The sequence below is a fragment of the Myxine glutinosa genome, chromosome 2 (assembly GCF_964187855.1).
Source record: "Myxine glutinosa chromosome 2, kmMyxGlut1.1, whole genome shotgun sequence".
Lineage (NCBI taxonomy): Eukaryota > Metazoa > Chordata > Myxini > Myxiniformes > Myxinidae > Myxine > Myxine glutinosa.
In genome coordinates this window covers 98,515,505-98,527,767 of record NC_136262.1, presented here as the reverse complement: position 1 = coordinate 98,527,767, position 12,263 = coordinate 98,515,505, and the positions used below count along the sequence as shown (strand labels likewise).

Genomic DNA, 12,263 nt, shown 5'->3' with positions numbered 1-12,263 from the left:
TTATCAGCAAAGTAATGGAATCCATCATTGCTTCAGATATGAAATCTTTCCTCTTCTCCAATGGCTTGATCTCTGATCATCAATTTGGTTTCAGACCTGGTCACTCTACTCTGGACATGCTGCTTCTGCTTTCTCAACAATGGATGGAGGTCCTCAATGCCAAACAGGAAATTAGAGCTGTCTCCCTTGACATATCACGTGCCTTCGATACGGTCTGGCACCCCGCTCTGCTCACCAAACTCTCCTCTTTTGGTATCCATGGAAATCTCCACGCATGGCTGGCGGACTTCCTCTCTAGTCGTAGTCAACATGTGGCCCTGAATGGGTTTCTCTCATCTCCTCTTCCTGTTCAGGCTGGAGTTCCCCAAGGCAGTGTTCTGGGCCCTGTGCTTTTTCTGGTCTTCATCAATGATCTCTCTGACTCTCTTGAAAATCCTCGCTATCTCTTTGCTGATGACTCTACTCTCTGTCGCTCCATTCTTCATCCCTCAGATCGGCAGTCTGCAGCCTCCTCACTCTCTGCAGACCTGGACAAAATCACAGACTGGGCAAACAAGTGGAACATGTCTTTCAATCCTGACAAATCTCACACTCTTACGATGTCTCTCCGAAAAGACCGACTGGACAACCCTCCCTTCCACTTTCTGAATAATCCTCTCCAATAAGTTCTGTCACTCAAGCTTTTGGGTCTCACTATCTGCCATGATCTTTCCTGGGAAAACCACATTTCAAATCTGGCCTCCAAAGCCAGTCACCGACTGGGCATCCTCCATCGTGCGAAGTCCTTCCTTGGCACACCTGAGCTCCTCACCACATACAAGGCTTTCATCCGCAGCTCAATGGAATACTGCTCTCCCCTCTGGGCTGGTGCTCCTGCCTCACACCTAGCTCGTCTTCACGCTGTTGAAACCAAAGCATTCAGAATCATTGGAATCTCCCGCGATGAAGCTAACTCCAAGGGCCTCTCCTCACTCACCGCAGGCAGGTTGGTGGTCTTTCCGTCTTCTACCGACTCCTCTCTGGCCTTCCCCCCCCCCCCCAGCTCTCTCTGGGCTCTGTCCCGCAAATATTCCTGCAGGTCGCACAAGATCTGCCTGCAACCCTCTTGTGGTTAAATTGCCAAAATCAAGACTCTCTGCTCACCTTCACTCCTTCATTCCTCTTTTCTCCCGCCTCTGTAACAAACTTCCTCACTCTCTTCAATCCCACTCCACCCTCCAGGTCTTTAAATCAGCTGTTCACCACCATCTCTTATCTTCCCCCATCCAAAACCTTGATCTTTTCAACCCCCGCTAATTTCACCCCAATTCCACTTTTTTGAAATACCAACTTCTGTCCTTTAAGTCCTTGGTGTCCTTGTGTTTTATACTTCTCCCACCCCCCCCCCCCTACCCACGCCTCCTCCCCCCAAGCCCTCTCCCTCCCACACATCTCCCTGCTCTCAAATGTTGTGTGCTCTTAAGTGTTTGTGTGCTTCCCCTTCTCTCCCCATCTTGTCTTCCGCTCCCTCTTTTTATATATTTTGTTTGTCTGGTTGATTTGTTTGTGAAGTAAATGTCAGCTCTTTCACGAGCCTCGATTCAGTATACAAAACAACAACAAAAAAAAATTCCCATCCTACCCTGCATTCCCTTCCGTCTCCATTTTGCATTACCACCTCCTCTTATATTCCTGTATGAAATGTGATGCTTTACAAAATGTTCCATATACAAGATCAGGTTTCTCTAGATATCCAAATCTTGGAGGTGCACCACATTTATCGTGGAATGCTTGCTTTATGCATGTGGTGAGCAGACAACGAGGTGGCAGACAGCCACAATTGTGCTGTTGTATGCGAGCAGCTGAGGATTTGGGCCCAGGAGGAAATGCGGAGGGATCTACCATTCACATTTCCCGGCTCGATAAAAATCCCGAGCAGCCTGAGGCGCATGAACTTGATGGCCTCGTTTGTTGCAATGATGATGAGGGACAACAAACCAGTGCCGACCCATCCTCCTTGACATCAGAGTACACCTGCCTAATGGGTGATGCCAAGAGTTGTCCAGCACAAAAGGTCTGTCTTGACAGGAAATGCAGGAAATGTGAGAATGTGTGGGGAGGAGGTATATGAAGCAAATGCCAATTGAGATTATGTAATTTGTGAATTTGAACAGAAATGAAAATTCAAGATAAATGATCACCTTATGGCAACCATTAGCAATAAAAAAAACTTACACATCAGTTACAAAAATATGAGCTCATCCTCTTCTTTATTTGCAATTGAACTCCACAATAAACTGCAGTTACACTTCCTCTACTAATAATGTGCAGTGGAACTTTCCCCACTTCCAACAGTGTGCAATGAAGCATTCCTCCTCTTTCATAGTGTATATTGGGAATTTCCTTTCAATCGCTTAGTATTTAGTGGAACTTTCCCTCTTGTTACGTGTTCCTCCCCGACCTCCTGGTCTCGGTATACCTCTGAACCCCGGGAGGAGCCACGGCAGAAAAATATGTTATTCCGTGTCGAAATCACTATGGAAACCACACCAAGAGGTCTCCACAAACCAATAATATATTAAAAATCACACAGGGATAACGATACAACAATTATAGCAATCCACAATACAATCAATATCTCAAGATGGTACCATCTATTAAAGTAATAAAACTCACTGCTCTCCCAGTGAATATGACCGAACACTCCTCAATGTCTCTGTAACTCAATGGTGCTCCCGGCGAAGAGGCGATGAGACGAGTCAGGAAGTGTAGGCAAGGCGGGGACCGTCACGTGGTCCCAACCAACAGCAAATTAGCGGTGGAAAGAGGAATCCCAAAGACGCGATCCAAACGTGCACATTCACCGTTCAACCGGCGAACCGCACCGTATTCTTCAAACGCCGCTGTCACGCACACACATCCCCGGCAAACCACCAGAGGGCGAGACCAGCGGACGCGGCAAAACCTTGTTCCACGAACGCTGCGCGAGGTTCCAAAATGGCGGACGGCTCTTACTCGAGCCGCAGCCTCTAGGCGAGGATTCTCCGGAATTTCATGCCTGTACCTGACTACGCAGGCTTTTCAATACTCCAGCGATAACACCGATCGCACGATTCTTTTCATGGACTCGAAAGTTCACTTGTTCACTCGAAAGTTCACTCGCGACGTTCGCTCAACTACGCTCTGTACGGAGCTTCAATACACGTCTTTTCACTGCCCTCACGCCTTCCTCTTCTTCCTCCCTCTGTCGTCGTCTTCCGGCTTCCTGTCTCTTTTTCATGAGCGCTTTGAACCTTTTAACCACAATAACCATTTCCCTTAAACAACAATAACCGTAATACTTAGAACCAACAATAATAATAATAACAACAACAATAATTAGTGCCGAATCCGTAACACTCTTCTCTCTTACTTTGAATGGAACCTGCCCTCCTCTTTCTTACTGTGTGGAACTTTCCCTCACTCTTTTCGTATATAGTGGAACTTTCCCCCTTCTCTCTTACTATGAGTGAAACTTTCCCTCCTTTCTCTCTTACTATGAATATAACTTTCCCTTGTCTCTATTACTAAGAGTGGACCTTTCCTTCCTCTCTCTTACTATGAATGGAACTTTTCCTCCTCTATCTTACTAAGGGTGGAACTTTCCCTCCACTCTCTTAGAATGCAGTGGAACTTTCCTACTTTCCCTGTATTGTGAAGTGAATTCATTGGGTGTCTTTATTTATATATTTTACTCTCAAACTCCCTGTAGATTGGGAATGGAGGCTTCCATGATATGCGCTCGGGGAAGTTTGAAGGTGATGATTGTGCCAATGCAGCAGTGAACTCCGCTGAGGCATCCGCATGTGAGATCTGGCAGACTGCAAACAGCACAATGTTAACAGATGTCAGCTTTACCTCCCTACAGAGCTTGGAGAATGACACAGAGCTACAGTCATTGCAGGTATGATGTCAGGTCAGATTCATTGTCCAGGGATGTAAATTGCATTGTTTGAAAACTATAAACCAAGCAAGTCTTCTGATAAAAATGGTAGACGTTCTGTCTCTGCCAACTTGTTGAAATGGCTGTTGGTTACTTGCCTCAAGATGAATGCCCAAGGTGACAGAATTTCAGCATAAATAAAATGAAGTGTTATTGTTATTACGAAAAGCGATGGTGTATATATTGTATCTCATAAAAGCTTAAGTGTCACAAATGTCTGAATGTGAAGCGATAAATCCAGATGCATATCAAGTTCCACTATAATATATTTTGTTGTGAAGCATATACTGATTGGATGAGGAAACCCGACGAACCATGAAGCATTTACTCTTCTTATATTTTTCTTTCTTTGTGAAAGACTCGTCCGTTGAGGGTGTAGTTTTTTCAATAATTTCCACAAAGGAAATGCACAAATGCTTCTCAATCTCACAATGTATAGCCAGTCTATGCGGGCTCAAGCCTGGTGTTGGCTTAACGGTTAAGGTAGCTGGCTTGAGATCTTAGGGTGCCGAGTTCAAGCCCCTGTCGTGCTGTTGAATTAACACCAGGTGGTTCGACTCAGCCTGTCATCCTTCCGAGGTTGGCGAAATGAGTACCATCTTACTAGGAAGAATGAGCCATTAGAGTATCCTGCGTCAGAATGGCGACCCGTCCAAGATTCTGCCCAATAGCCTAGGAAACTGCTTCGGCAGCCCTATGCATCTGAAGATGCAAAAACGAGTGGTTTATGCAGACTCCCAACATTTCTGTTGTCATTATATCTATACGGTAATACAAGGATTATTGGCCGCTCCTAACCCATCTTGCTAGAGAGCTTGGACTACACATATGCGTTTGCCCCAAATTTGTTGTGCAAAATTATTTTCACACTAAGAAGGTCAATGTCACATTAAAAACTTGCAAATCTTAATCGAATTGATTTAGCAAGATGAAACGGCCACTTTCAGCAAGCTGAGCGAATATAGTGACGCATAATGCACATGTCACATGGGAAATACATCACTGATGTAAATAATCCATCACGTAAGTGCTGCACAAATATTTTTCATACATGTGCATGATGTGTTTATGACTTTGCTTATTTATGATCAAGCACACAACTTTCTACGTTCTATCTTCTTCTTCTTTACAAAAAAATTCAGTGATGTCATTTTCTTTACAAACTTTACAAAATTTGTAAAGTTAAAAAAAATTGTAACGTAAAGTTACAGTAAATTTGTAATAATTTGTAAAAAGTAAATTTGTAAAGTTAAAATTTCTTTACAAACTCCACACCATGTTGCTATGTCAGTCTGTTTTACGTGTGCAAACAAATTATTTACTATTACTGCCTGAGCGCTGAGCTTTGACAAATATTCTGATGAAAGAAATTTAACAATTTTATCACTTTCATCCGTACATTGTGTAGCCTGGTGTTGGCTTAGCGGTTAGGGTGCCGACTTGGGATCCTAGGATCCTGGGTTCGAATCCCGGTCGATCGCTAAATTAACACCAGTGGGGTTGACTCAGCCTGTCATCCTTCCGAGGTCGGCAAATTGAGTACCAGCTTGCTGGGATGAATGATCCCGGTGTGTACCCCAGCTTAGAATAGGTACACCGTATCCCTTCGCATCGTAAGAAGCGACTCGGTTGGCGCCAGGAAGGGCATCCGGCCATAAAAACATTGCCTCAAACAGGGAACCATGATTGTCCACAGAGAACCAACAGGGAACAGGGAACCATCAGACCCACAAGGCTAACCCCTGCTCTAGCGGGGAAAATGGCCTTAAAACGATCATTCATTCATATATATCCGTACATTGTGTGTTCTTTTGGCGAGTCTTTTTGGCAAGTTTATTTTGACAAGTAATTTGTTGCATCGTTACATCAACTCTAAACTGTATCCAAAACTTGTGACTGTAACATTTCAGCTACGTCGTTGCTAGTTCCCAATTCGAGCAGAATTTGTCCATGGTAATAAATAAGGCCCAAGGACAAACAGTACATAGTTTGCCTTCACCTGGAAAACGTTGTATGTTGCTTCATCACGTGCAACAGGATTTAATGGCATCAATTACTATGGCAATCCACAATATAGTACATTTGCCAAAAACAATCGTTCTGCCATCAGCACTCTGGTAATACACCAACAATTAAAACGATCTCAGTTTCCATGTCGACACACCAATCAGACACTATTTTAATGTTTTAAAGGCCACATGCACATTGCACATTGATAAACACATAGTCACGTGAAAAAGTAAGTACCCCCCATGTAAAGTTTTGACCTTTTCAACATATTTCAACATACAGCTATTTGATCTTCATTTCAACAATATTGATAGATAAAGGTGATATAATATGACAAATATCATGAAACATTTACATTTTGTAGTCCATTGTATAATTTAAATAAACATAAATGCAAATTTCGCATGTGGAAAAAGTAAGTACACCCTTGGCTCTAATAGGTGGTATTGCCCCCTTTGGCAGAAACAACCTCAAGTAGGCGTTTATTATAACTGTCTACCAGTCTCTGACATCGACTGGGAGAAATTTTTGCCCACTTAGTACATGGTGTTGTGTCATTGTCGTGCAAAATTTGCTACACTAGTGGAACCAATGTTTTTTGGAATCCTTATACCCTAGGCAACAAGACCTGAGTTGGTTCCATTTTTTTCAATGGCGTCTTTGGCGGCCATTTTGACTTTCAAAATGGCCGCCATTTTTTTGCAATTTTGTATGGATCTTTTCACATAAAACACTTTGATTAACCATTTTTTCTGGCATTTTTGTCATTCCTTGTACAGAAAATCCACCAGAACACTTATATCCAGTTAACAGACGTTTTTTGAGAAATATCTTTGGCTAACAACTTGTTTTGAGCATAATCTAGTGGGTTGTAGCTGAAGAAGTATATGCACAAATTTTCTAGAGACGCCAAGTACAGGAAGAAATCTGGCTGCTTCAGTGAACGTGTGAAGTTAATCAGCACCAACACTTGCCTCATGTACATTCGTGCCCATTGATACGTTGGGAATTTACTGTGGCTCCTGTCAAAATCACTCAGCTGCTTTTCCAAGTTTAGATGTTCAATCTCCATTAGAAGTTGGTGATGGGCTTCCTGAATGCCTACGTCTTTCTTGTTTGCTTCTATCAAGTTATCCATACAGGCAGATAGAGCTTCTACAACTGCAGGCTTCGCTTTCAGAAATTCTGAAAGCCAGAGATCAAAGAATACCTCTAATGTGAGCTCATGAGCTTGAACAGCACGATTGTGGTGATTCCCATTGAGTATCTGATTTACTGTCACAGTGCTGTACAGATCCTTGCTCCAAGCTTCATCAAGCCCGCTGTGCTCAACAGTCCTCCCAAGGCACCTTCGTGCACACAAGACAGTGTGGAAACCACCAGGGCATACCATCCATTTCCCAGCATATTGGTCATGAAGATATTCTAACTTTAGGGCCCTCTTGTAAAGATCCATGTCAAATGTAACTAAGATCGTTCTGGTGTTTTCTGGACACACAACACTATTGAGGTACGAAAGCTTCTCAAGAACTGTCACCAGTGTTGTCCACTCATGAGCTGGTGCCTTAATGATAGGCATTGTGTGATCTTGATCAAGGTTGGGTGTCTTGTTCTCTTCTGGAGTGCACACACGAGAATTGTATGCTGACCAAACTGGTATACCGTCTGATGTCTCTTCATGGTACCTCTGTGAATACCGTGAAAGTAGCCATGCAAAGTCTTGCTGTGTTGCATTAACAACTTTATCTTGGTACTGACCAAGTTGAAAGTTTTCATAGCGTGGACTTCTACTTGGCTTGGGGTTAGGGACGAAGCCGCCATTGAAAAAAATGGAACCAACTCAGGTCTTGTTGCCAAGGGTATATAGATGCAAAAAAACATTGGTTCCACTCGTGTAGCAAATTTTGCACTTACATATAATAATTCTACATAACACCATGTACTAACTCCTCCATGCAGAATTCATTCAGCTGTGCGATGTTTGAGGGGTTTCTTGTATGCACAGCTTGTTGCAAATCCCCCCACAACATCTCAATGGGATTTAGATCCAGGCTTTGACTTGGCCATTCCCGAACCCTCCATTTCTTTCTTTTCAGCCATTCCTTGGTGGATTTACTGGTATATTTAGGGTCATTTTCATGTTGCAAGGTCCACCTTCGGTTGAGCTTCAACTTTTCGACAGATGGCCTCACATTATCCTCAAGCACCCTCTGGTACAATGAAGAATTCATAGTGGATTCTATGATGGTGAGCTGCCCAGGCCCTGATGCAGCAAAGCTGCCCCAAACCATAATATTTGCACCACCATGCTTTACAGTTGGTATCAGGTTCTTGTGGTCAAATGCTGTCTTTGGTTTTCACCAAACATGTCTTCTGGTACTGTGGCCAAATCGCTCTACCTTTGACTCATCTGTCCAGAGCACATTGTTCCAGAAGCGCTGGTCTTTGCTTCGGTGTTCATTGGCGAACTTTAGTCTTGCCCTGATGTTCTTTCTGGACAGCAAAGGTGTCCTCCTGGCACACCTCACATGTAGATCAAATTTGTGCAGCCTCTTTCTAATGGTAGACTCGTGCACTTTGACATCAACATTGGCAAGAGCTACCTGTAGGTCTCGTGATGACATTCTGGGGTTCTTAGAGACTTCTTTCAGCATCTTGCGGTCTGCTCTCCGGCAGAACTTGCTGGGGCGGCCTGGCCTGAACAAGTTGGCAGTTGTTTAGAATCTTCTCCACTTGTAGATGATCTTCCGGACAGTCGAATGATTGATTTCAAATTGTTTGGAGATCTTTTTATATCCCTTCCCAGACTTGTAGGCATCTACAACCTTCTTTCGGAAGGCCTCAGTGAGCTCTTTTGATCTAGGCATGGTGACGCCGCACACTTCAACAACAAAGAGCAAACCAAACTAAATGTCTGAGGTTTAAATAAGACAGGTTCCTCCAAGATCCTCTCTAACGATGTTCTAATCATTTGCACCTGAGCTGGTGCACCTGATTCTAATTTTAGGTATTTGAAGTAGTGATAAATGTAGGGGTGTACTTACTTTTTCCACATGCGAAATTTGCATTTATGTTTATTTAAATTATACAATGGACTACAAAATGTAAATGTTTCATGATATTTGTTATATTATATCACCTTTATCTATCAATATTGTAGAAATGAAGATCAAATAGCTGTATGTTGAAATATGTTGAAAAAGTCAAAACTTTACATGGGGTGTACTTACTTTTTCACGTGACTGAAATTCAATTCTGATTATGAGGCACAGCAGGATCAGTAAGATGTCAACATCAGAAACACGGTGTGTAGCGACAAATAATCACTTATGCTGTTTATCAATTACCAATTAACTGGTTAATTTCGCTTGTACATATTTAAAATATTGGCAATATCACTCTTAGATATTACTCCTCCCCACCCACAAACCCTCTCCACCCGTCTGGACTTACCAAAGTAAAGATGGGAGGAACAGGAGTTCCTTGGATCAATCGGGGGGTGATGGAGCATCTCCTCACCCTCCAGGCCAACCTCACATGCTATTTCAAGATGCTGGATTATGCAATGATAGCATATGCAGCTAGCATGCCAATATGGATGGTGTACATGAAGATGTTGCGGAATATGTTACATATGCAAGCACGGAGATAGTTAACGGCACGATAGTGCAAGCATCTATGGCCCAGCAACACTACTGTGCAGAAAATGGAGGCATGATATCCCAAACCCTCTAAGTGTGGATTCCTGGGTGTACTGTACTTGTATGAAAGGAAGTGTGTGATTAATAGGTTCTTACAACTAATTAGTAGGAGGAAATTTTAAAAAAAAAGGTCTGAGTTACAGATATCTAAAACGGATATCCCTTTGATGCGGCCAATCAAAACGCCAAATGTTTTCTCATTTTTCAGGCATCAGCAGCTGATTCGTCGTCTGCAGTGGTGGAAGTGTGCACAGACGAACAGAAAGTCAAGCTCGAATGTGCCAATGAATAAGATGCAACAACACCAATTCTGCAAAGGGTCCAAACACCGACATTTACAGAAACTGCCAACTTGTCTGCACGCACAAATTCCTCTTAGTATTTCTGTTCAAGACCCACTTTTCAACAGACTTTCTACCTCCATAGAAGTGGCCATCTTACGCGTTGAACAATCAGACAGGCGAGAGACGGACTCTTCAGCCACCCGACTCTGCGCTGTGTATAACTGACCTTGCCATGGAAGCCAGTCTGGGTATAACACTTCAGCTAAAGTGGGCACCACCAACAGTCTTCATATTAGTGTTTTTATTTTTCTAATCATGCGTACTAAAGTACTTTTTAATTGCTTATTAACATGTACAGGTACATCATGGTGCTTATTTGCATATCCAATTCATAATCCACGCAATCCATGAAACTGCTCCTGAAACCCAAACCTGGCTACCTCATTTCCACAGTGTGTGCATTGGTTATTTCTGGTATGTAACTCATGGTTCAGAACCACATTATGGCATTTTAATGGTAAGAAGCTTTCAGCAATTTGTATTTAAGGGTAGTGCTGTTTTCGAAGGATAACAGTTTGTGACCACCATTTAAGTTGATGTGCAAATAGAAGAACGTGCATAGAAGGCTGAGCAGATGCGGAAAAAGGAAAACACTATTAATTTACACTTGCACACGGACGGAGTTCGTTATCGATTGTGGAAATTCTCCCCAACGAACTGCATCGTTCATGTCCCTAAATAAAAGGGGTGCAACATTTTTTGGGACGGACGTGGAATGCCCTCACAACTGATAAGGTAAAACCTTCACCCACAATAACGTGTACATGGCGTTTCCTGATAACAGATTACTTTGATCACAGAAACAGAAGGCATTTTCAAGGATACATTACACGTGTAACCCCAGCCTAATGCAAACTATTTGTAATGCATATGCATTTAATGACGTCATAAGAATATTGATCATCCATCTGTAATAGTTTATACAAGAGCTTACTGGATTTACATGCAGCACTATCTGTATTAAAGTAATGTTTCTCGATGTTCGTGTGTCATCATTTGGAATAGATTACGATTACTTGTCCCGTTATTCCATGACGTCACTTTAAAAAAGAATCAAACTTCTTGAAATGTTTTGATGTGTAGAAATGTTTCTATTTTTTGTCGAACCTGTTAAATAGACTTAATGTTTGCCATTTCCGTGTGCTAGGGGTCATCACAAATGCGAAACAGGCCAATTTAACATGGACATTTCACCTGTCTTCAAAATATCGATTTTCTCTCATCAGTACAGCCTTTTAAACATTTTAGCATGATCGGCTTGTGTTTACATGTTTTGTACAAAATTGTGTGAGATAAGCCTTCGGTCTCATATGAAAAGCCATTTTGCGAACGTGATACGAGCTATTTAATGGATGGAATAAACAGGACATTCATTCATGTATTTTCCTCCAACGAAAGTTATTCTCCTATTATCGAAGTTATTTTCCTCCAACGGACAGTTAACGCCTGAAACGCCAGCTTCTCCTTGCTTACTATGGTGGTTAGCATACCCCATTCAATTTCATATTGATTTAATCCATCACAGTTCAATGTGATGATCATCACATCACATTCTACGACAATTTTATATATTACATCTATGTATGTATGTATGTATGTATGTATATATATATATATATATATATATATATATATATATATATATATGTATATATATATGTATGTGTATATATATATATACATATATATATTGTGGGTGCGACCGAAAGGGTACGCAGTGGTATGAGAGACCAGGAGGGTTCCAAATTCAAGGTGCAATGTGCACACGTCACCTAAGGCGGTGATCAAACCCTCCGATCGAACCCTCACTTCCACACACCTTATTAAATTGCGTGCCGAGCGGTTTTGCACAGTGTGGAAAGTGGCCTTACCCCAACAAGATTTATGGACCCGATTCGAGCCAAATTCGGTCTCGGATGGTGCTTGGCCAATTGGTGAAAGGACGTAACGAACAGGTTGGAAAGAAACAAAATGTACAGCCTTTTATTTTACAAGGTACTGAGAAACAGAGACAAAGATTCACCTTAACAAGTCTTACCTATCATCATAAACCCCGACTGGCGCCTTCACTCTCTGACACACACTCACAGGGACAAAAGGGCACTGGTTGAAGGCCGTACCGATGTACGTCCTTGGGGTTCCTGGCTGGTGACCACGTGGTCTGGTGTTGCAGTTCGGTCCTCTCGTGCAGCCTGGACGAGGTAGATTCTGCCAACGCTTGCAGGTCAGCCAGACGGCGCAAAACAA

At 42.5% G+C, this 12,263-nt stretch overlaps 1 protein-coding gene across 3 annotated transcripts in view; it reads left to right on the top strand.

Moving 5' to 3' along the window:
• Positions 1-11,397, top strand: part of LOC137421530 (immunoglobulin superfamily DCC subclass member 4) — a 178,498-nt gene extending 167,101 nt beyond the window's left edge. For all 3 annotated transcript variants that reach the window (XM_078771338.1, XM_078771340.1, XM_078771337.1), the window contains exons 17-19: positions 1,746-2,053; positions 3,731-3,922; positions 9,881-11,397. In XM_078771338.1, the coding sequence (XP_078627464.1) occupies positions 1,746-1,790 (45 nt within the window). In that variant the 3' untranslated portion in view covers positions 1,791-2,053; positions 3,731-3,922; positions 9,881-11,397. The remainder of the gene's footprint in view (positions 1-1,745; positions 2,054-3,730; positions 3,923-9,880) is intronic.
• The last annotated feature ends 866 nt before the right edge of the window (positions 11,398-12,263 follow it).